Below are 22868 nucleotides of genomic sequence, written 5' to 3'. Positions count from 1 at the left end.
TTAGGCTAGCTAGGGTATGGGAGGCATGGTTGATACAGTTAGGCTAGCTAGGGTATGGGAGGAGTGGTAGATACAGTTAGGCTAGCTAGGGTATGGGAGGAGTAGTGGATACAGTTAGGCTAGCTAGGGTATGGGAGGAGTGGTAGATACAGTTAGGCTAGCTAGGGTATGGGAGGAGTGGTAGATACAGTTAGGCTAGCTAGGGTATGGGAGGAGTGGTAGATACAGTTAGGCTAGCTAGGGAATGGAAGGAGTGGTAGATACAGTTAGGCTAGCTAGGGTATGGGAGGAGTGGTAGATACAGTTAGGCTAGCTAGGGTATGGAAGGAGTGGTAGATACAGTTAGGCTAGCTAGGGTATGGGAGGAGTGGTAGATACAGTTAGGCTAGCTAGGGTATGGGAGGAGTGGTAGATACAGTTAGGCTAGCTAGGGTATGGGAGGAGTGGTGGATACATTTAGGCTAGCTAGGGTATGGGAGGAGTAGTAGATACAGTTAGGCTAGCTAGGGTATGGGAGGAGTGGTAGATACAGTTAGGCTAGCTAGGGTATGGGAGGAGTGGTAGATACAGTTAGGCTAGCTAGGGTATGGGAGGAGTGGTAGATGCAGTTAGGCTAGCTAGGGTATGGAAGGAGTGGTAGATACATTTAGGCTGGCTAGGGTATGGGAGGAGTGGTAGATACAGTTAGGCTAGCTAGGGTATGGGAGGAGTGGTAGATACAGTTAGGCTAGCTAGGGTATGGAAGGAGTGGTAGATACAGTTAGGCTAGCTAGGGTATGGGAGGAGTGGTAGATACAGTTAGGCTAGCTAGGGTATGGAAGGAGTGGTAGATACAGTTAGGCTAGCTAGGGTATGGGAGGAGTGGTAGATAGAGTTAGGCTAGCTAGGGTATGGGAGGAGTGGTAGATACAGTTAGGCTAGCTAGGGTATGGGAGGAGTGGTGGATACATTTAGGCTAGCTAGGGTATGGGAGGAGTAGTAGATACAGTTAGGCTAGCTAGGGTATGGGAGGAGTGGTAGATACAGTTAGGCTAGCTAGGGTATGGGAGGAGTGGTAGATACAGTTAGGCTAGCTAGGGTATGGGAGGAGTAGTGGATACAGTTAGGCCAGCTAGGGTATGGGAGGAGTGGTAGATACAGTTAGGCTAGCTAGGGTATGGGAGGAGTAGTGGATACAGTTAGGCTAGCTAGGGTATGGGAGGAGTGGTAGATACAGTTAGGCTAGCTAGGGTATGGGAGGAGTGGTAGATACAGTTAGGCTAGCTAGGGTATGGGAGGAGTGGTAGATACAGTTAGGCTAGCTAGGGTATGGGAGGAGTGGTAGATACAGTTAGGCTAGCTAGGGTATGGGAGGAGTGGTAGATACAGTTAGGCTAGCTAGGGTATGGGAGGAGTGGTGGATACAGTTAGGCTAGCTAGGGTATGGGAGGAGTGGTAGATACAGTTAGGCTAGCTAGGGTATGGGAGGAGTGGTAGATACAGTTAGGCTAGCTAGGGTATGGGAGGAGTGGTAGATACAGTTAGGCTAGCTAGGGTATGGGAGGAGTGGTAGATACAGTTAGGCTAGCTAGGGTATGGAAGGAGTGGTAGATACAGTTATGCTGGCTAGGGTATGGGAGGAGTGGTAGATACATTTAGGCTGGTTAGGGTATGGGAGGAGTGGTAGATACAGTTAGGCTAGTTAGGGTATGGGAGGAGTAGTGGATACAGTTAGGCTAGCTAGGGTATGGGAGGAGTGGTAGATACAGTTAGGCTAGCTAGGGTATGGGAGGAGTAGTGGATACAGTTAAGCTAGCTAGGGTATGGGAGGAGTGGTAGATACAGTTAAGCTAGCTAGGGTATGGGAGGAGTGGTAGATACAGTTAGGCTAGCTAGGGTATGGAAGGAGTGGTAGATACAGTTAGGCTAGCTAGGGTATGGGAGGAGTGGTAGATACATTTAGGCTGGTTAGGGTATGGGAGGAGTGGTAGATACAGTTAGGCTAGCTAGGGTATGGGAGGAGTAGTGGATACAGTTAGGCTAGCTAGGGTATGGGAGGAGTAGTGGATACAGTTAGGCTAGCTAGGGTATGGGAGGAGTAGTGGATACAGTTAGGCTAGCTAGGGTATGGGAGGAGTGGTAGATACAGTTAGGCTAGCTAGGGTAAGGGAGGAGTGGTAGATACAGTTAGGCTAGCTAGGGTATGGGAGGAATGGTAGATACATTTAGGCTGGTTAGGGTATGGGAGGAGTGGTAGATACATTTAGGCTAGCTAGGGTATGGGAGGAGTGGTAGATACATTTAGGCTAGCTAGGGTATGGGAGGAGTGGTAGATACATTTAGGCTAGCTAGGGTATGGGAGGAGTGGTAGATACAGTTAGGCTGGTTAGGGTATGGGAGGAGTGGTAGATACAGTTAAGCTAGCTAGGGTATGGGAGGAGTGGTAGATACAGTTAGGCTAGCTAGGGTATGGGAGGAGTGGTAGATACAGTTAGGCTAGCTAGGGTATGGAAGGAGTGGTAGATACAGTTAGGCTAGCTAGGGTATGGGAGGAGTAGTGGATATAGTTAGGCTAGCTAGGGTATGGGAGGAGTAGTGGATACAGTTAGGCTAGCTAGGGTATGGGAGGAGTGGTGGATACAGTTAGGCTAGCTAGGGTATGGGAGGAGTGGTAGATACAGTTAGGCTAGCTAGGGTATGGGAGGAGTGGTAGATACAGTTAGGCTAGCTAGGGTATGGAAGGAGTGGTAGATACAGTTAGGCTAGCTAGGGTATGGGAGGAGTGGTAGATACAGTTAGGCTAGCTAGGGTATGGGAGGAGTGGTAGATACAGTTAGGCTAGCTAGGGTATGGGAGGAGTGGTAGATACAGTTAGGCTAGCTAGGGTATGGGAGGAGTAGTGGATACAGTTAGGCTAGCTAGGGTTTGGGAGGAGTGGTAGATACAGTTAGGCTAGCTAGGGTATGGGAGGAGTAGTGGATACAGTTAGGCTAGCTAGGGTATGGGAGGAGTGGTAGATACAGTTAGGCTAGCTAGGGTATGGGAGGAGTGGTAGATACAGTTAGGCTAGCTAGGGTATGGGAGGAGTGGTAGATACAGTTAGGCTAGCTAGGGTATGGGAGGAGTAGTGGATACAGTTAAGCTAGCTAGGGTATGGGAGGAGTGGTAGATACAGTTAAGCTAGCTAGGGTATGGGAGGAGTGGTAGATACAGTTAGGCTAGCTAGGGTATGGAAGGAGTGGTAGATACAGTTAGGCTAGCTAGGGTATGGGAGGAGTGGTAGATACATTTAGGCTGGTTAGGGTATGGGAGGAGTGGTAGATACAGTTAGGCTAGCTAGGGTATGGGAGGAGTAGTGGATACAGTTAGGCTAGCTAGGGTATGGGAGGAGTAGTGGATACAGTTAGGCTAGCTAGGGTATGGGAGGAGTAGTGGATACAGTTAGGCTAGCTAGGGTATGGGAGGAGTGGTAGATACAGTTAGGCTAGCTAGGGTATGGGAGGAGTGGTAGATACAGTTAGGCTAGCTAGGGTATGGGAGGAATGGTAGATACATTTAGGCTGGTTAGGGTATGGGAGGAGTGGTAGATACATTTAGGCTAGCTAGCGTATGGGAGGAGTGGTAGATACATTTAGGCTAGCTAGGGTATGGGAGGAGTGGTAGATACATTTAGGCTAGCTAGGGTATGGGAGGAGTGGTAGATACAGTTAGGCTGGTTAGGGTATGGGAGGAGTGGTAGATACAGTTAAGCTAGCTAGGGTATGGGAGGAGTGGTAGATACAGTTAGGCTAGCTAGGGTATGGGAGGAGTGGTAGATACAGTTAGGCTAGCTAGGGTATGGAAGGAGTGGTAGATACAGTTAGGCTAGCTAGGGTATGGGAGGAGTAGTGGATATAGTTAGGCTAGCTAGGGTATGGGAGGAGTGGTGGATACAGTTAGGCTAGCTAGGGTATGGGAGGAGTGGTGGATACAGTTAGGCTAGCTAGGGTATGGGAGGAGTGGTAGATACAGTTAGGCTAGCTAGGGTATGGGAGGAGTGGTAGATACAGTTAGGCTAGCTAGGGTATGGAAGGAGTGGTAGATACAGTTAGGCTAGCTAGGGTATGGGAGGAGTAGTGGATACAGTTAGGCTAGCTAGGGTATGGGAGGAGTGGTAGATACAGTTAGGCTAGCTAGGGTATGGGAGGAGTGGTAGATACAGTTAGGCTAGCTAGGGTATGGGAGGAGTGGTAGATACAGTTAGGCTAGCTAGGGTTTGGGAGGAGTGGTAGATACAGTTAGGCTAGCTAGGGTATGGGAGGAGTAGTGGATACAGTTAGGCTAGCTAGGGTATGGGAGGAGTGGTAGATACAGTTAGGCTAGCTAGGGTATGGGAGGAGTAGTGGATACAGTTAGGCTAGCTAGGGTATGGGAGAAGTGGTAGATACAGTTAGGCTAGCTAGGGTATGGGAGGAGTGGTAGATACAGTTAGGCTAGCTAGGGTATGGGAGGAGTCGTGGATACAGTTAGGCTAGCTAGGGTATAGGAGGAGTGGTAGATACAGTTAGGCTAGCTAGGGTATGGGAGGAGTGGTAGATACATTTAGGCTAGCTAGGGTATGGGAGGAGTCGTGGATACAGTTAGGCTAGCTAGGGTATAGGAGGAGTGGTAGATACAGTTAGGCTGGCTAGGGTATGGGAGGAGTAGTGGATACAGTTAGGCTAGCTAGGGTATGGGAGGAGTGGTGGATACAGTTAGGCTAGCTAGGGTATGGGAGGAGTGGTAGATACAGTTAGGCTAGCTAGGGTATGGGAGGAGTGGTAGATACAGTTAGGCTAGCTAGGGTATGGAAGGAGTGGTAGTTACAGTTAGGCTAGCTAGGGTATGGGAGGAGTAGTGGATACAGTTAGGCTAGCTAGGGTATGGGAGGAGTAGTGGATACAGTTAGGCTAGCTAGGGTATGGGAGGAGTGGTGGATACAGTTAGGCTAGCTAGGGTATGGGAGGAGTGGTAGATACAGTTAGGCTAGCTAGGGTATGGGAGGAGTGGTAGATACAGTTAGGCTAGCTAGGGTATGGAAGGAGTGGTAGATACAGTTAGGCTAGCTAGGGTATGGGAGGAGTAGTGGATACAGTTAGGCTAGCTAGGGTATGGGAGGCATGGTTGATACAGTTAGGCTAGCTAGGGTATGGGAGGAGTGGTAGATACAGTTAGGCTAGCTAGGGTATGGGAGGAGTAGTGGATACAGTTAGGCTAGCTAGGGTATGGGAGGAGTGGTAGATACAGTTAGGCTAGCTAGGGTATGGGAGGAGTGGTAGATACAGTTAGGCTAGCTAGGGTATGGGAGGAGTGGTAGATACAGTTAGGCTAACTAGGGAATGGAAGGAGTGGTAGATACAGTTAGGCTAGCTAGGGTATGGGAGGAGTGGTAGATACAGTTAGGCTAGCTAGGGTATGGAAGGAGTGGTAGATACAGTTAGGCTAGCTAGGGTATGGGAGGAGTGGTAGATACAGTTAGGCTAGCTAGGGTATGGGAGGAGTGGTAGATACAGTTAGGCTAGCTAGGGTATGGGAGGAGTGGTGGATACATTTAGGCTAGCTAGGGTATGGGAGGAGTAGTAGATACAGTTAGGCTAGCTAGGGTATGGGAGGAGTGGTAGATACAGTTAGGCTAGCTAGGGTATGGGAGGAGTGGTAGATACAGTTAGGCTAGCTAGGGTATGGGAGGAGTGGTAGATGCAGTTAGGCTAGCTAGGGTATGGAAGGAGTGGTAGATACATTTAGGCTGGTTAGGGTATGGGAGGAGTGGTAGATACAGTTAGGCTAGCTAGGGTATGGGAGGAGTGGTAGATACAGTTAGGCTAGCTAGGGTATGGAAGGAGTGGTAGATACAGTTAGGCTAGCTAGGGTATGGGAGGAGTGGTAGATACAGTTAGGCTAGCTAGGGTATGGAAGGAGTGGTAGATACAGTTAGGCTAGCTAGGGTATGGGAGGAGTGGTAGATACAGTTAGGCTAGCTAGGGTATGGGAGGAGTGGTAGATACAGTTAGGCTAGCTAGGGTATGGGAGGAGTGGTGGATACATTTAGGCTAGCTAGGGTATGGGAGGAGTAGTAGATACAGTTAGGCTAGCTAGGGTATGGGAGGAGTGGTAGATACAGTTAGGCTAGCTAGGGTATGGGAGGAGTGGTAGATACAGTTAGGCTAGCTAGGGTATGGGAGGAGTAGTGGATACAGTTAGGCTAGCTAGGGTATGGGAGGAGTGGTAGATACAGTTAGGCTAGCTAGGGTATGGGAGGAGTAGTGGATACAGTTAGGCTAGCTAGGGTATGGGAGGAGTGGTAGATACAGTTAGGCTAGCTAGGGTATGGGAGGAGTGGTAGATACAGTTAGGCTAGCTAGGGTATGGGAGGAGTGGTAGATACAGTTAGGCTAGCTAGGGTATGGGAGGAGTGGTAGATACAGTTAGGCTAGCTAGGGTATGGGAGAAGTGGTAGATACAGTTAGGCTAGCTAGGGTATGGGAGGAGTAGTGGATACAGTTAGGCTAGCTAGGGTATGGGAGGAGTGGTAGATACAGTTAGGCTAGCTAGGGTATGGGAGGAGTGGTAGATACAGTTAGGCTAGCTAGGGTATGGGAGGAGTGGTAGATACAGTTAGGCTAGCTAGGGTATGGGAGGAGTGGTAGATACAGTTAGGCTAGCTAGGGTATGGAAGGAGTGGTAGATACAGTTATGCTGGCTAGGGTATGGGAGGAGTGGTAGATACATTTAGGCTGGTTAGGGTATGGGAGGAGTGGTAGATACAGTTATGCTAGCTAGGGTATGGGAGGAGTAGTGGATACAGTTAGGCTAGCTAGGGTATGGGAGGAGTGGTAGATACAGTTAGGCTAGCTAGGGTATGGGAGGAGTAGTGGATACAGTTAAGCTAGCTAGGGTATGGGAGGAGTGGTAGATACAGTTAAGCTAGCTAGGGTATGGGAGGAGTGGTAGATACAGTTAGGCTAGCTAGGATATGGAAGGAGTGGTAGATACAGTTAGGCTAGCTAGGGTATGGGAGGAGTGGTAGATACATTTAGGCTGGTTAGGGTATGGGAGGAGTGGTAGATACAGTTAGGCTAGCTAGGGTATGGGAGGAGTAGTGGATACAGTTAGGCTAGCTAGGGTATGGGAGGAGTAGTGGATACAGTTAGGCTAGCTAGGGTATGGGAGGAGTGGTAGATACATTTAGGCTGGTTAGGGTATGGGAGGAGTAGTGGATACAGTTAGGCTAGCTAGGGTATGGGAGGAGTGGTAGATACATTTAGGCTGGTTAGGGTATGGGAGGAGTAGTGGATACAGTTAGGCTAGCTAGGGTATGGGAGGAGTGGTACATACAGTTAGGCTAGCTAGGGTATGGGAGGAGTGGTAGATACAGTTAGGCTAGCTAGGGTATGGGAGGAGTGGTAGATACAGTTAGGCTAGCTAGGGTATGGGAGGAGTGGTAGATACAGTTAGGCTAGCTAGGGTATGGGAGGAGTGGTAGATACAGTTAGGCTAGCTAGGGTATGGGAGGAGTGGTAGATACATTTAGGCTGGTTAGGGTATGGGAGGAGTAGTGGATACAGTTAGGCTAGCTAGGGTATGGGAGGAGTGGTAGATACAGTTAGGCTAGCTAGGGTATGGGAGGAGTGGTAGATACAGTTAGGCTAGCTAGGGTATGGGAGGAGTGGTAGATACAGTTAGGCTAGCTGGGAGGAGTGGTGGATACAGTTAGGCTAGCTAGGGTATGGAAGGAGTGGTAGATACAGTTAGGCTAGCTAGGGTATGGAAGGAGTGGTAGATACAGTTAGGCTAGCTAGGGTATGGGAGGAGTGGTAGATACAGTTAGGCTAGCTAGGGTATGGGAGGAGTGGTGGATACAGTTAGGCTAGCTAGGGTATGGGAGGAGTGGTGGATACAGTTAGGCTAGCTAGGGTATGGGAGGAGTGGTGGATACAGTTAGGCTAGCTAGGGTATGGGAGGAGTGGTAGATACAGATAGGCTAGCTAGGGTATGGGAGGAGTGGTAGATACAGTTAGGCTAGCTAGGGTATGGGAGGAGTGGTAGATACAGTTAGGCTAGCTAGGGTATGGAAGGAGTGGTAGATACAGTTAGGCTAGCTAGGGTATGGGAGGAGTGGTAGATACAGTTAGGCTAGCTAGGGTATGGGAGGAGTGGTAGATACAGTTAGGCTAGCTAGGGTATGGGAGGAGTGGTGGATACAGTTAGGCTAGCTAGGGTATGGGAGGAGTGGTGGATACAGTTAGGCTAGCTAGGGTATGGGAGGAGTGGTAGATACAGTTAGGCTAGCTAGGGTATGGGAGGAGTGGTAGATACAGTTAGGCTAGCTAGGGTATGGGAGGAGTGGTAGATACAGTTAGGCTAGCTAGGGTATGGGAGGAGTGGTAGATACAGTTAGGCTAGCTAGGGTATGGGAGGAGTGGTAGATACAGTTAGGCTAGCTAGGGTATGGGAGGAGTGGTAGATACAGTTAGGCTAGCTAGGGTATGGGAGGAGTGGTAGATACAGTTAGGCTAGCTAGGGTATGGGAGGAGTGGTAGATACAGTTAGGCTAGCTAGGGTATGGGAGGAGTGGTAGATACAGTTAGGCTAGCTAGGGTATGGGAGGAGTGGTAGATACAGTTTGGCTAGCTAGGGTATGGGAGGAGTGGTAGATACAGTTAGGCTGGTTAGGGTATGGGAGGAGTGGTAGATACAGTTAGGCTAGCTAGGGTATGGGAGGAGTAGTGGATACAGTTAGGCTAGCTAGGGTATGGGAGGAGTGGTGGATACAGTTAGGCTAGCTAGGGTATGGGAGGAGTGGTAGATACAGTTAGGCTGGTTAGGGTATGGGAGGAGTGGTAGATACAGTTAGGCTAGCTAGGGTATGGGAGGAGTGGTGGATACAGTTAGGCTAGCAAGGGTATGGGAGGAGTGGTAGATACAGTTAGGCTAGCTAGGGTATGGGAGGAGTGGTAGATACAGTTAGGCTAGCAAGGGTATGGGAGGAGTGGTAGATATAGTTAGGCTAGCTAGGGTATGGGAGGAGTGGTAGATACAGTTAGGCTAGCTAGGGTATGGGAGGAGTGGTAGATACAGTTAGGCTGGTTAGGGTATGGGAGGCGTGGTGTATACATTTAGGCTGGTTAGGGTATAGCAGGAAAGCTTTGTGTGCAGTACCCTTTGTGTGAATGGCTGAAGGGAGGATGGCACTGAATCTTACCTAATATTCCTTGGCCTCCATCGTACTTTGGTGGTTCCCACTGCACGGTGCATGAATCCTCCAGTACATTTGAGATCTTAGGTGCCTGTGGGGGGTCTGGTACATCTGGAATCAAGAGACAAAGCAGGTAAAATACTTCAGTCGTTTCATAACCAGTTCAATTCAAGACAGTCCCACACACTAATACCAAATATGACTCTACCTCTGTCATTCTGACACCCAAATACTCTCAGAATATTTCCACTCAGCACTCTTCCTCAGTACGCCTTCTTGTAAGACTGTTCCTTATTCAAAGTACAAGTAAAACTCTAACTCAGTCCATCTTCACACAACACTCTCCCCCAGACTATCTTGAATCAAGGCTGCCTTTCTACCTATCTCCAATAAAGCTCTTCCTCGACAGACCTCCAACCATGGGTCTGTTTCAAATCATCTCCAACCAAAACTCTGCCTTTGACTATCTCTAAAAGCAACTCTACATTAATCCAACTACAAGAAAAACTCACCCTTGCCCCACCCCAAGTAAGAGTAGATGCTAAAACTGTCTCTGCCATGACTACATTTGTGCTCCTCCCCTCAACCCATCTCCAACACAAAGTCTCCCACAAACCATCCCGTACCAAGACTCTTCCTTTTCCCACCTTCATTAAATGATCACCATTACTTCACCGCAAACCAATATTATTACTTAACTCATCTCTAACCAAGGGACTTCCTCAGTCCAACTCCACCACACAACTCTACTAGTCCACCTCCAACCAAGACTCTGACTCCATACATCTTCAACTGTTACTCTCACTTACTTAATTTTTAACACGGCTTCAGCCAAGATTTTTTCTCTAGCCATCTCTAACCAAGAATTTGCCTAATTAGAATTAAAATCAAGACTCATCTTCAGTCTGACTCTAACCTGAACCGTTCCCTCAGGCCATCTTCACAATGACTATTCCTTTGCTCCTCTTCACCCAAGAATCTAAATCAACCCATCTCAAACCAAGAACCATGTTACCATCGCCATCTAATAATCCACCTCAACCCATCTCCAACTAGTAACACATGTCCCCTTCTCCAACCAGGAAGCCACTTTACCCAATCTCCAACCAAAAATTCATGACAACCCATCACCAAAAAAGAATCCACGTCAACCAATCTCCAACCAAGAATCCACGTCAATCCATCTTCAACCAAGAGTCCACGTCAACCCATCTCTAACCAGGAATCAATGTCACACCTCCTAACAAAAATCCACGCCACCATCTCCAAACACGAACCCACATTAACCCATCTCCATCTAAGAACCCATGTTAACCCATCTCCAACCAAGAATCCACATCCGCTCATGTCAAACCAAGAATCCATGTCCCCACCTGCAATAAGGACTCTCCATTAGGCCGTCTCTGGCAATGTCACTCTTTCAGCCCCTCTCCAGCCAAGATACTCCCCTCAGACCATTCACAAAGTACCACCTCTCCAAGATCATGTCCAACCAACACACTCCCCCAGCCTATATGCAACCAAGTCACTCTCCCGGGCATCTCCAATCAAGACACTTTCACAGTCCTAGTACAACTAAGGCTCTCCCTCAGGCCATCTCCAAATAAGACTCTCCCTCAGTTCATCCCAAACAACATTACTCTTTCAGTCTGCCTCCAAGACACTCTCCCTCAGTCCATCTCCAACCGAGACACTCTCCCTCAGTCCATCTCCAACCAAGACACTCTCCCTCAGTCCATCTCCAACCAAGACACTCTCCCTCAGGCCATCTCCAACCGAGACACTCTCCCTCAGTCCATCTCCAACCAAGACACTCTCCCTCAGGCCATCTCCAACCGAGACACTCTCCCTGAGTCCATCTCCAACCAAAACACTCTCCCTGAGTCCATCTCCAACCAAAACACTCTCCCTCAGTCCATCTCCAACCAAGACACTCTCCCTCAATCCATCTCCAACCAAGACACTCTCCCTCAGTCCATCTCCAACCAAGACACTCTCCCTCAGTCCATCTCCAACCAAGACACTCTCCCTCAGTCCATCTCCAACCAAGACACTCTCCCTTAGTCCATCTCCAACCAAGACACTCTCCCTTAGTCCATCTCCAACCAAGACACTCTCCCTCAGTCCATCTCCAACCAAGACACTCTCCCTCAGTCCATCTCCAACCAAGACACTCTCCCTCAATCCATCTCCAACCAAGACACTCTCCCTGAGTCCATCTCCAACCAAGACACTCTCCCTGAGTCCATCTCCAACCAAGACACTCTCCCTCAATCCATCTCCAACCAAGACACTCTCCCTCAGTCCATCTCCAACCAAGACACTCTCCCTCAGTCCATCTCCAACCAAGACACTCTCCCTCAGTCCATCTCCAACCAAGACACTCTCCCTGAGTCCATCTCCAACCAAGACACTCTCCCTCAATCCATCTCCAACCAAGACACTCTCCCTCAGTCCATCTCCAACCAAGACACTCTCCCTTAGTCCATCTCCAACCAAGACACTCTCCCTTAGTCCATCTCCAACCAAGACACTCTCCCTCAGTCCATCTCCAACCAAGACACTCTCCCTCAGTCCATCTCCAACCAAGACACTCTCCCTCAGTCCATCTCCAACCAGGACACACTCCCTCAGCTCAGTCCTTTCACAATCATGCTACTATCCCAGCTTGTGTCCAGGCAAGACACTTCCACAGTCCAGGTCACCTCCAAATGAGACTCTCAGCCGTCTGCTTCCAGCCTTAACTCTCTCGCCCACTGTCTCTGCCTAGGGTACATCACCTGGCATGATGGTGATGTGCACGACAGCCTTCAGAGCACACGGTCCTAGGTTTGCTGCCCTGTGACTGCCCTTGACTCACCGATGACCTTGACTGTGATGTCCGCTTTATCTTCCCCTGCCGCGTTCTTCACCACCACACTGTAGACGCCTTCGTCCTGCTTCTCTGTCCCCTCAATGGTGAAGATGCAGTGGTCTTTGAAAGTCTCTACACGAATTCTTCCTTCTGATTCTGTAATCAACTAGATACATTCACAACAAAAGTAAGTCAGTGTGGAGGACGCAATGTGTCCCTTGGTGTGGGGTGCACAATGTACCCCTTGTTAAGAGATGCAGAGAACATAGCACAATGTCCTCTTAGTGTAAGAGATGCACAGGGCATATCAGCACAATGTACCTCTCATGGGTATGAATGAAAACATGTGGTGCCGTCTTGTTGTCACACATTCATCAAAGAGCCGGGCACCACGGGATTACCTTGCTACGACTGCTACCGCATGACCCTGAGAATCCTCTGGAGCAAAGACCAAGCAGGTGAGCGCATTAGGCCTCACGAGTGTGCATGGTGTGCGTGCACAAGAATAAGCAGGGATAGACAATGCACAGCCCTGACAAAGGCCCCAGACCCTATCATGCTCTTGGAGAGGGCCGAAACATGTTGGCACAGACACAAAGGGTACAGTTGTATATCTCGATTCAATAAAATCCATAAACGTACGTTTTTATCCATACCCCAGGCACCCTCCTAATAAAGTGAAATCTTTGGGTATATGTTGGACAGGCCACATGAAGGGCCGCTCTCCCCCGGCCCAACCAGGCCCGAGCCAGCCACGCAAGTACCCCACATCACCATTGCACGTCCACCGTCCCCGCAGGGACCCCTACACTCGAACCTGTTGACCGCGTAGGCCGACCCACTACCGGCCTGCGCGCCCATCCTGGGCGCCATCTTGGACACTCCACCACGAGGCCGCCTGGCCCCCGATCGACCTCAACCCTGGGCCTGGCCAGGCCCCAGACATTCCGGCACCAACATCCACCCAGGAGGTGAGCGGGCTACTTGGTCAAGTCAATGGGAGCAAGAGGTGTCGATGGCTCTCCCCCGCCAAGTACCGCTCGCCCATCGCCTCCCCGGGCGCTGGCTCCACCCCCCTGCTGGGTGTCTGAGCTCCCCCATCCCGGACCTCCCGACCTCCAAGTGCGAGGGTCCGGACATCAAAGCACACCAGCCCTATAACTGGGGCAGCTCCAGAGCAGGACGGTAGTTGTATCTTGGAGTCGAGAGACGCAAAGAAGAACTCATCCTTGACGGACTACTGGCGCTGCCGTAGCTCTGTCTTGTGCACCCTCGTCTTGCCTGCTGGCGCTGCCGCGGCTTTGGGAACCACCCTATCCTTCATCATCGTCGGGACCTGCTGGCGTGGCCGCGGACCGTTTGTAACCACCACCTTCATCGGGACCTGCTGGCTCTGCCGCGGACCGTCGTCTTCCTTCATCCATCTCGGGACCTGCTGGCTCCGCCGCGGCCCGTTCATCTACACCACCGAGCTCGAGGATTGAGAGCTATTTCCATCTTTTTGGTAACAAGACTGTCCCGCTACCCCTTTCCCAAACAGAGACCAGAATAGAGGGGACCCCTGAGTCCAGACCTCCTTGTACCCTTCTACCGTACTTGAAGAATTGCCTATAAAGTATCGTTGAACTTTATCATTGTGTGGTGTCCGTCTGTGGGGGGGAAGTTACTTGTCTGTACGATTCACTGGAGACGGCTCTCCCCGGAGACCTCTCCCCTTATCCTCGGCCGACCCTCCCGGTCCGTCTAACATTGGTGGCCAGCGACGGGATCCGAATCACCGCATAAACCGTACAGAGAGTAGCTCACCCCACGGCGAATCACGATGTCAACTAAAGACAGCGGATCAACGGAGAAATTCCAGATGGAGAAATTGGACGAGTACAGCCATCGTGAACTTAAACAGTTCTGTATCGAATTAGGTATCGCTACCACCGGACTAAATACCAAAGATGACTTTAAGCAGGCCCTAGAATCCTGGGCAGAAACCGGGGCTGCCGGAACCCCCGATCAAGACATCGCAGCACAAACCCCCATGGCCCCTGAAGAACGAAGAACGGGTCTCTCGCCAGACGAGATCCAGGAACGAGAAAGAACCCGACTACACGAGCTGGAAATGGCCCGGCTCAAAATGGACGTTGAACTGAAGTTGGCCGAACAGAAAATCAACTTAGAGCACCTGCGTCTCCGAGAAGAAAGAGAGGAGAAACAGAGACAAAGGGAGCTCGAAGAAAAGAAACTGGCATATGAACATGAGCGGAAATTAGCTGAAATCGACCTACGCAAACAGAATAAAGAAGCAGGGGTGCCCGAGCAACCCCACACTCCAGGGGCAACAGAGAAGAAGGTACACATCCCCAAGGATGTCGTTCGAGAATACTTCCGAGAGGACGACATCCAGCAATGGTTTAAGGCCTATGAAATCGCTATGACTGCACACCGGATCGATAGAAGCGATTGGGGGGCCGGTCTGTGGGGGAGATTCCTCAATGAGGGCCGCGACGCACTGCTGCAACTCCCGGACCACCAGATGACCTCCTATGACCATATGAAAGCTGCACTCCTCACCCGCTATGGCCTCACACCCGAGATGTACCGGCAGAGGTTCCGAGACTGCACCCGCATCCCAGGTACAACTTGGGTGGACTATGTCAATTACTTTAGCCGAGCCTTCGAGGGCTGGATCAAAGGAAGCAAGGTCACAACCTACGAACAACTGTTCAATCTTATGGTATGGGAGCATCTGTCGAACAATTGCTTCATTGAACTTCGCCAGCACCTCCTCGACAGCAAGTTAACGGATCCCCGGCAGCTCGCAGCCGAAGCAGACCGGTGGGAGATCACCAGAGTGAGTCGAAATGGGTCCTGCGAACAGAGCCGGAACAACAATGGTCAGCACCGTCCCCGAGGAGGTGGAGGCCAAGGACGCGGAAGAAGCAACGCTCCGGTCACCCCCACTACCAGCCCCACCCCCCCGACCAACCGGGGCAGCACCCCAGCGCGACCGGGACATCGAGCCAATGTTACCTGCCATCGATGCCAACGAGTCGGACACTATGCAAACGACCCAAACTGCCCCCAGTACCAGAGCCCAAGACCCCGCCAAGTAGCCGCTGCTGCTCTGGGGGAGGAACAGATCTCAGAGGAACAAGAAGAATATGAACAGGAACACCAAGAATGGGAGCCAGCCGCCATGGCTCTCGCCTGCCTAGGGGGGAGAGACATGGTCCCGCGGGTCCCCCTACCCACTAATACCCAGAAGTACAGCCAATGGGTGGGCATCAATGGACGCCGGGCTGAAGCCCTTCGTGACACTGGGGCCAGTGTAACAGCCGTCCGCTGTCACCTGGTGAACCCCGAACAATACTTACCAAACATTCTCTGCCCTGTACGCTCAGCCGATAACTCAGAAAGTCTGTGTCGGATGGCCTGCGTCCCCTTCGAATGGGGAGGGGTCTCCGGCATGTTGAAGGTGACGGTCCGAGATGATGCCCCCGTAGACTGCCTCCTGGGTAATGACCTGGAAAGCTCTCCATGGGCAGCAGTCGAACGAAAAGAGCACCTGGGGATGCTGGGCGTCCCGGACTGGGCGTGCGTCACCACCCGGTCCATGACCGCCCGTGCCAACACCCGCCCAGAGGAACTCGAATGGCCGGCGCCACCGCCTCCGGTCGCCCCCGCCGAAACCACCGACCGTGACGTCCCCCCCGAATCAGCTCAACCTCCAGACCTCGCTAACCTCGACCAGTGGCCTCAAGAGGGGGGGCCCACGCAAGAACAATTTCGCCAAGAACAAAAGACCTGTCCCTCCCTCGAGGGACTCCGCCAGCAAGCGCTAGCCCAAAGCGCAGGGGATACCTCCGGAACTCACTGGGTCTACTGGGACAATGATCTGCTGTACAGTGAGCAAAGAATCGCGGAGCTGGGGGCCAGCCGAGTCCTAGTGGTACCCCTCCGTTTTAGAGACTTTCTGCTAAACCTGGCCCACGATGTCCCCCTGGCAGGACACTTGGGTCAAGACAAAACCTATAGCCGCCTGGTGACCCACTTCTTCTGGCCCAAAATGAGGGACAATGTACACCAGCATTGCCGATCTTGCCCCACGTGCCAAGCCAGTGGGAAGAGCGGCCGCAAACTGAAAGCCCCCCTGCAACCTTTTCCCGTGGTCACCACCCCGTTCGAGAGGGTCGGAATCGATATCGTAGGGCCCCTGGACCCGCGCACAAAACAAGGCCATCGATTCATCCTGGTGCTAGTGGACCACGCCACCCGCTACCCGGAGGCTGTTCCCCTGCGGACTGTGACAGCCCCGGTAGTCGGCCGGGCTCTGATGGGGATCTTCTCCCGGGTGGGCTTCCCCCGGGAGGTCGTCAGTGACAGAGGCACGAACTTTATTTCGAAATATATGAAATCTCTCTGGCAACAGTGCGGGGTTACCTACCGGTTCACGACCCCCTATCACCCTCAAGGAAACGGACTCGTTGAGCGGTTCAACCGCACGCTCAAAGGGATGATCGGGGGGTTGGAAGAGCCCCTCCGTCGCCAGTGGGATGTGCTGCTGCCGTGCCTCCTCTTCGCATATCGAGAGGTTCCCCAGAAGTCCCTGGGCTTCAGCCCATTTGAACTGCTATATGGACACCCCGTGCGCGGGCCGCTCAGCCTAGTTAAGGAAGGCTGGGAGATGCCCCCTCTAAAGAACCCACCAGATGTTTTCCGCTACCTCCTAACACTCCGCAACCAGACCCGACGATTCCGAGAACTAGCAAAAGCCAACCTAGAGGCCAGTCAAGAGGACATGAAAAGGTGGTATGACCGGAATGCCTCCTCCATCGAATTTGAACCTGGGCAACAGGTATGGGTGATGTCCCCCACCGAACCCTGCGCCCTACAAGACAAGTGGACAGGGCCCTTCAAAGTGGTCGAGCGCAAGGGTCCGGCTACCTATCTCATCGACTTGGAATCTTCCCGGAACCCCCTCCGGGTCCTCCACGCTAACAGACTGAAACCGCACTTTGTACGGACAGAACTCAGCCTCCTGATGGCCACAGACAATGGGGCTGAAGAGGACTCCGAGCCCCTCCCGGACCTCCTACGAACGCAGGAGAAAGACGGCTCCGTAGATGGGGTCCGACTCTCAGAGGCCCTCACCCGAGAGCAACGCCAGGAGTGCCAAGTTCTCCTGTCACAATTCGCCAGCCTGTTCTCCCTCACCCCAGGTGTCACTTCCTGGTGTACGCACGATGTGGACACGGGGGACAGCCCCCCTATCCGCCACCGGGCCTACCGCGTGCCAGATCGGGTACGGGCCTGCATCCAGGAGGAAGTAGCCAAAATGCTCACGCTCGGGGTCATCGAGCCCTCAGACAGCCCCTGGGCCAGCCCTGTAGTACTGGTCCCCAAAGCAGCTGCCCCCGGCACCACACCAGAACTCCGGTTCTGCGTCGACTACCGGGGCTTGAATGCGGTCACCAGGACAGACGCACATCCCATCCCCCGGGCAGATGAACTAATCGACCGCATGGGAGCTGCCCGCTACCTCAGTATCTTCGACCTGACGGCGGGCTACTGGCAAATCGGCCTCACACCCCGGGCACAAGAACGTTCTGCCTTTTCCACTCCCGATGGCCATTACCATTTCACAGTCATGCCCTTCGGCATGAAGAATGCCCCAGCAACATTCCAACGGCTCGTCAATCAGGTCCTGGCGGGGCTCGAAGGATTCAGCGCCGCCTACCTAGACGACATCGCTGTATACAGCAACCAGTGGTCCGAGCACCTCCACCACCTCCGAGCAGTGCTGCACGCCCTTCAGCGAGCCGGCCTCACGATCAAGGCCAGCAAATGTCAAATTGGGCAAGGGTCTGTAACCTACCTCGGGCACCAGGTGGGAAGCGGCCTGGTGGCCCCTCTGCAGCTAAAAATTGCCGCCATCCAGTCCTGGCAGCCCCCCATTACCCAGACCGAGGTACGAGCCTTCCTGGGCCTCACGGGCTATTACCGAAGGTTCGTGAAAGACTATGGGACTATCGTGAGGCCCCTCACAGAACTCACGTCAAAAAATCAGCCCCAGAAAGTCAACTGGACCCCAGAGTGTCAAGCTGCATTTGAACAATTGAAAGCCGCCATGTGCTCCGCCCCTGTGCTCCAGGCCCCCGACTACAGCCGGGAGTTCATCGTCCAGACGGATGCCTCCGACCATGGCATTGGGGCAGTCCTGTCTCAAGTGAACACCGAAGGCCGGGATCAACCGGTGGCCTTCATCAGCCGGCGACTCCTACCACGGGAACAACGCTGGAGCACCATAGAGAGGGAGGCCTTCGCGGTGGTATGGGCCCTCAAGAAGCTCCGGCCCTACCTTTTTGGCACACCCTTTCGGGTACAGACCGACCACCGACCCCTGCAGTGGCTGATGCAGATGCGGGGGGAAAACCCGAAGTTACTACGCTGGTCCATCTCCCTACAAGGGATGGACTTCACAGTTGAACATCGGCCGGGGCCAGATCACGCCAACGCAGATGGCCTGTCCCGGTTCTTCCGCCTCGACGAGAAGAGTCCCCAAGAGAATGGGTAACTCTCCCCGCCTTCAGCTGGGGGGGACGCATGTTGGACAGGCCACATGAAGGGCCGCTCTCCCCCGGCCCAACCAGGCCCGAGCCAGCCACGCAAGTACCCCACATCACCATTGCACGTCCACCGTCCCCGCAGGGACCCCTACACTCGAACCTGTTGACCGCGTAGGCCGACCCACTACCGGCCTGCGCGCCCATCCTGGGCGCCATCTTGGACACTCCACCACGAGGCCGCCTGGCCCCCGATCGACCTCAACCCTGGGCCTGGCCAGGCCCCAGACATTCCGGCACCAACATCCACCCAGGAGGTGAGCGGGCTACTTGGTCAAGTCAATGGGAGCAAGAGGTGTCGATGGCTCTCCCCCGCCAAGTACCGCTCGCCCATCGCCTCCCCGGGCGCTGGCTCCACCCCCCTGCTGGGTGTCTGAGCTCCCCCATCCCGGACCTCCCGACCTCCAAGTGCGAGGGTCCGGACATCAAAGCACACCAGCCCTATAACTGGGGCAGCTCCAGAGCAGGACGGTAGTTGTATCTTGGAGTCGAGAGACGCAAAGAAGAACTCATCCTTGACGGACTACTGGCGCTGCCGTAGCTCTGTCTTGTGCACCCTCGTCTTGCCTGCTGGCGCTGCCGCGGCTTTGGGAACCACCCTATCCTTCATCATCGTCGGGACCTGCTGGCGTGGCCGCGGACCGTTTGTAACCACCACCTTCATCGGGACCTGCTGGCTCTGCCGCGGACCGTCGTCTTCCTTCATCCATCTCGGGACCTGCTGGCTCCGCCGCGGCCCGTTCATCTACACCACCGAGCTCGAGGATTGAGAGCTATTTCCATCTTTTTGGTAACAAGACTGTCCCGCTACCCCTTTCCCAAACAGAGACCAGAATAGAGGGGACCCCTGAGTCCAGACCTCCTTGTACCCTTCTACCGTACTTGAAGAATTGCCTATAAAGTATCGTTGAACTTTATCATTGTGTGGTGTCCGTCTGTGGGGGGGAAGTTACTTGTCTGTACGATTCACTGGAGACGGCTCTCCCCGGAGACCTCTCCCCTTATCCTCGGCCGACCCTCCCGGTCCGTCTAACAGTATACCTTGAGATATATTTAAACAACACTCTTCTGGATCCCTGCTTATCCAGTTTGTTTTATCTGAAAACTCTCATCCCATCTATGGTTGAGTCTGCCCTGGTCGTACCATCTTACCAGGGTGTGGATAGGCGCTGATGCTGAAGCATCTCACGATAATTGAGTGAGGCGTCTACTCTAATATCTTAGGATATCCTAATATTTTGAGGACACAGCAGAGGCAATATCTCACATCCTGATACAGTAGGGAACTTCAATGTTTCCTTGGTAGAATCCTTGACCAATCATTTGCTCGTGTGTGTGAGTATAAACAGTGGGAGAGTGCAACTGATTTGACTATCTCTCGCTCTATGTAGTGATACATTGCTTGTGCTCTGAGTGTGCTGCTTGTGCCCTGAGTGCGATACTTGTGCTCTGAGTGTGCTGCTTGTGCCCTGAGTGCGATACTTGTGCTCTGAGTGTGCTGCTTGTGCTCTGAGTGCGATGCTTGTGCTTGGAGTGTGCTGCTTGTGCCCTGAGTGCGATACTTGTGCTCTGAGTGTGCTGCTTGTGCTCTGAGTGCGATGCTTGTGCTTGGAGTGTGCTGCTCTTGCTCTGAGTGTGCTGCTTGTGCCCTGAGTGTGCTGCTTGTACTCTGAGTGCGATGCTTGCGCTCTAAGTGTGCTGCTTGTGCTTGGAGTGTGCTGCTCTTGCTCTGAGTGTGCTGCTTGTGCTCTGAGTGCAATGCTTGCGCTCTAAGTGTGCTGCTTGTGCTTGGAGTGTGCTGCTCTTGCTCTGAGTGTGCTGCTTGTGCTCTGAGTGCGATGCTTGTGCTCTGAGTGTGCTGCTAGTGCTCTGAGTGCGATACTTGTGCTCTGAGTGTGCTGCTTGTACTCTGAGTGCGATGCTTGTGCTCTGAGTGTGCTGCTTCTGCTCTGGGTGTGCTGCTTGTGCTCTGAGTGCGATGCTTGTGCTCTGAGTGTGCTGCTCTTGCTGTGAGTGTGCTGCTTGTGCTCTGAGTGCGATACTTGTGCTCTGAGTGCGATACTTGTGCTCTGAGTGCGATACTTGTGCTCTGAGTGCGATACTTGTGCTCTGAGTGTGCTGCTTGTACTCTGAGTGCGATGCTTGTGCTCTGAGTGTGCTGCTTGTGCTCTGGGTGTGCTGCTTGTGCTCTAAGTGCGATGCTTGTGCTCTGAGTGTGCTGCTTGTGCTCTGAGTGCGATGCTTGTGCTCTGAGTGTGCTTCTTCTGCTCTGGTGTGCTGCTTGTGCTCTGAGTGCGATGCTTGTGCTCTGAGTGTGCTTCTTCTGCTCTGGTGTGCTGCTTGTGCTCTGAGTGTGCTGCTAGTGCTCTGAGTGCGATACTTGTGCTCTGAGTGTGCTGCTTGTACTCTGAGTGCGATGCTTGTGCTCTGAGTGTGCTGCTTGTGCTCTGGGTGTGCTGCTTGTGCTCTGAGTGCAATGCTTGTGCTCTGAGTGTGCTGCTTGTGCTCTGAGTGCGATGCTTGTGCTCTGAGTGTGCTACTTCTGCTCTGGTGTGCTGCTTGTGCTCTGAGTGCGATACTTGTGCTCTGAGTGTGCTGCTTGTGCTCTGAGTGTGCTGCTTGTGCTCTGAGTGCGATGCTTGTGCTCTGAGTGCGATGCTTGTGCTCTGGGTGTGCTGCTTGTGCTCTGAGTGCGATGCTTGTGCTCTGAGTGTGCTGCTTGTGCTCTGAGTGCGATACTTGAGCTCTGAGTGTGCTGCTTGTGCTCTGAGTGCGATGCTTGTGCTCTGAGTGTGCTTCTTCTGCTCTGGTGTGCTGCTTGTGCTCTGAGTGCGATACTTGTGCTCTGAGTGCGATGCTTGTGCTCTGAGTGGGCTTCTTCTGCTCTGGTGTGCTGCTTGTGCTCTGAGTGCGATACTTGTGCTCTGAGTGTGCTGCTTGTGCTCTGGGTGTGCTGCTTGTGCTCTGAGTGCGATGCATGTGCTCTGAGTGTGCTTCTTCTGCTCTGGTGTGCTGCTTGTGCTCTGAGTGCGATACTTGTGCTCTGAGTGTGCTGCTTTTGCTCTGAGTGCGATGCTTGTGCTCTGAGTGTGCTTCTTCTGCTCTGGTGTGCTGCTTGTGCTCTGAGTGCGATACTTGTGCTCTGAGTGTGCTGCTTGTGCTCTGAGTGTGCTGCTTGTGCTCTGAGTCCGATGCTTGTGCTCTGAGTGCGATGCTTGTGCTCTGGGTGTGCTGCTTGTGCTCTGAGTGCGATGCTTGTGCTCTGAGTGTGCTGCTTGTGCTCTGAGTGCGATACTTGTGCTCTGAGTGTGCTGCTTGTGCTCTGAGTGCGATGCTTGTGCTCTGAGTGTGCTTCTTCTGCTCTGGTGTGCTGCTTGTGCTCTGAGTGCGATACTTGTGCTCTGAGTGCGATACTTGTGCTCTGAGTGCGATACTTGTGCTCTGAGTGCGATGCTTGTGCTCTGAGTGTGCTTCTTCTGCTCTGGTGTGCTGCTTGTGCTCTGAGTGCGATACTTGTGCTCTGAGTGTGCTGCTTGTGCTCTGGGTGTGCTGCTTGTGCTCTGAGTGCGATGCTTGTGCTCTGAGTGTGCTGCTCTTGCTGTGAGTGTGCTGCTTGTGCTCTGAGTGCGATACTTGTGCTCTGAGTGTGCTGCTTGTGCTCTGAGTGTGCTGCTTGTGCTCTGGGTGTGCTGCTTGTACTCTGAGTGCGATGCTTGTGCTCTGAGTGTGCTGCTTGTGCTCTGGGTGTGCTGCTTGTGCTCTGAGTGCGATGCTTGTGCTCTGAGTGTGCTGCTCTTGCTGTGAGTGTGCTGCTTGTGCTCTGAGTGCGATACTTGTGCTCTGAGTGTGCTGCTTGTGCTCTGAGTGCGATGCTTGTGCTCTGAGTGTGCTTCTTCTGCTCTGGTGTGCTGCTTGTGCTCTGAGTGTGCTGCTTGTACTCTGAGTGCGATGCTTGTGCTCTGAGTGTGCTGCTTGTGCTCTGGGTGCGATACTTGTGCTCTGAGTGCGATGCTTGTGCTCTGAGTGCGATGCTTGTGCTCTGAGTGTGCTTCTTCTGCTCTGGTGTGCTGCTTGTGCTCTGAGTGCGATACTTGTGCTCTGAGTGTGCTGCTTGTGCTCTGAGTGCGATACTTGTGCTCTGAGTGTGCTGCTTGTGCTCTGAGTGCGATGCTTGTGCTTGGAGTGTGCTGCTCTTGCTCTGAGT

General features: G+C 52.7%; 1 protein-coding gene across 1 annotated transcript in view; it reads right to left on the bottom strand.

Annotated features, from left to right (window-relative positions):
* MYBPC3 (myosin binding protein C3) overlaps positions 1 to 22868 on the bottom strand; it is a 365826-nt gene that overhangs the window by 116205 nt on the left and 226753 nt on the right. Inside the window, exons 18-19 of the mRNA XM_078684451.1 lie at positions 12054 to 12213; positions 9200 to 9304 (exon numbers count right to left, since the gene is read on the bottom strand). Of these exons, the coding sequence (XP_078540577.1) occupies positions 9200 to 9304; positions 12054 to 12213 (265 nt within the window). The remainder of the gene's footprint in view (positions 1 to 9199; positions 9305 to 12053; positions 12214 to 22868) is intronic.

This window comes from Lissotriton helveticus, chromosome 3_2 (genome assembly GCF_964261635.1).
Source record: "Lissotriton helveticus chromosome 3_2, aLisHel1.1, whole genome shotgun sequence".
In the NCBI taxonomy this organism is placed as follows: Eukaryota; Metazoa; Chordata; class Amphibia; order Caudata; family Salamandridae; genus Lissotriton; species Lissotriton helveticus.
The sequence above is the reverse complement of the archived record's forward strand: the minus strand, read 5'-3'. Positions and strand labels throughout refer to the sequence as shown.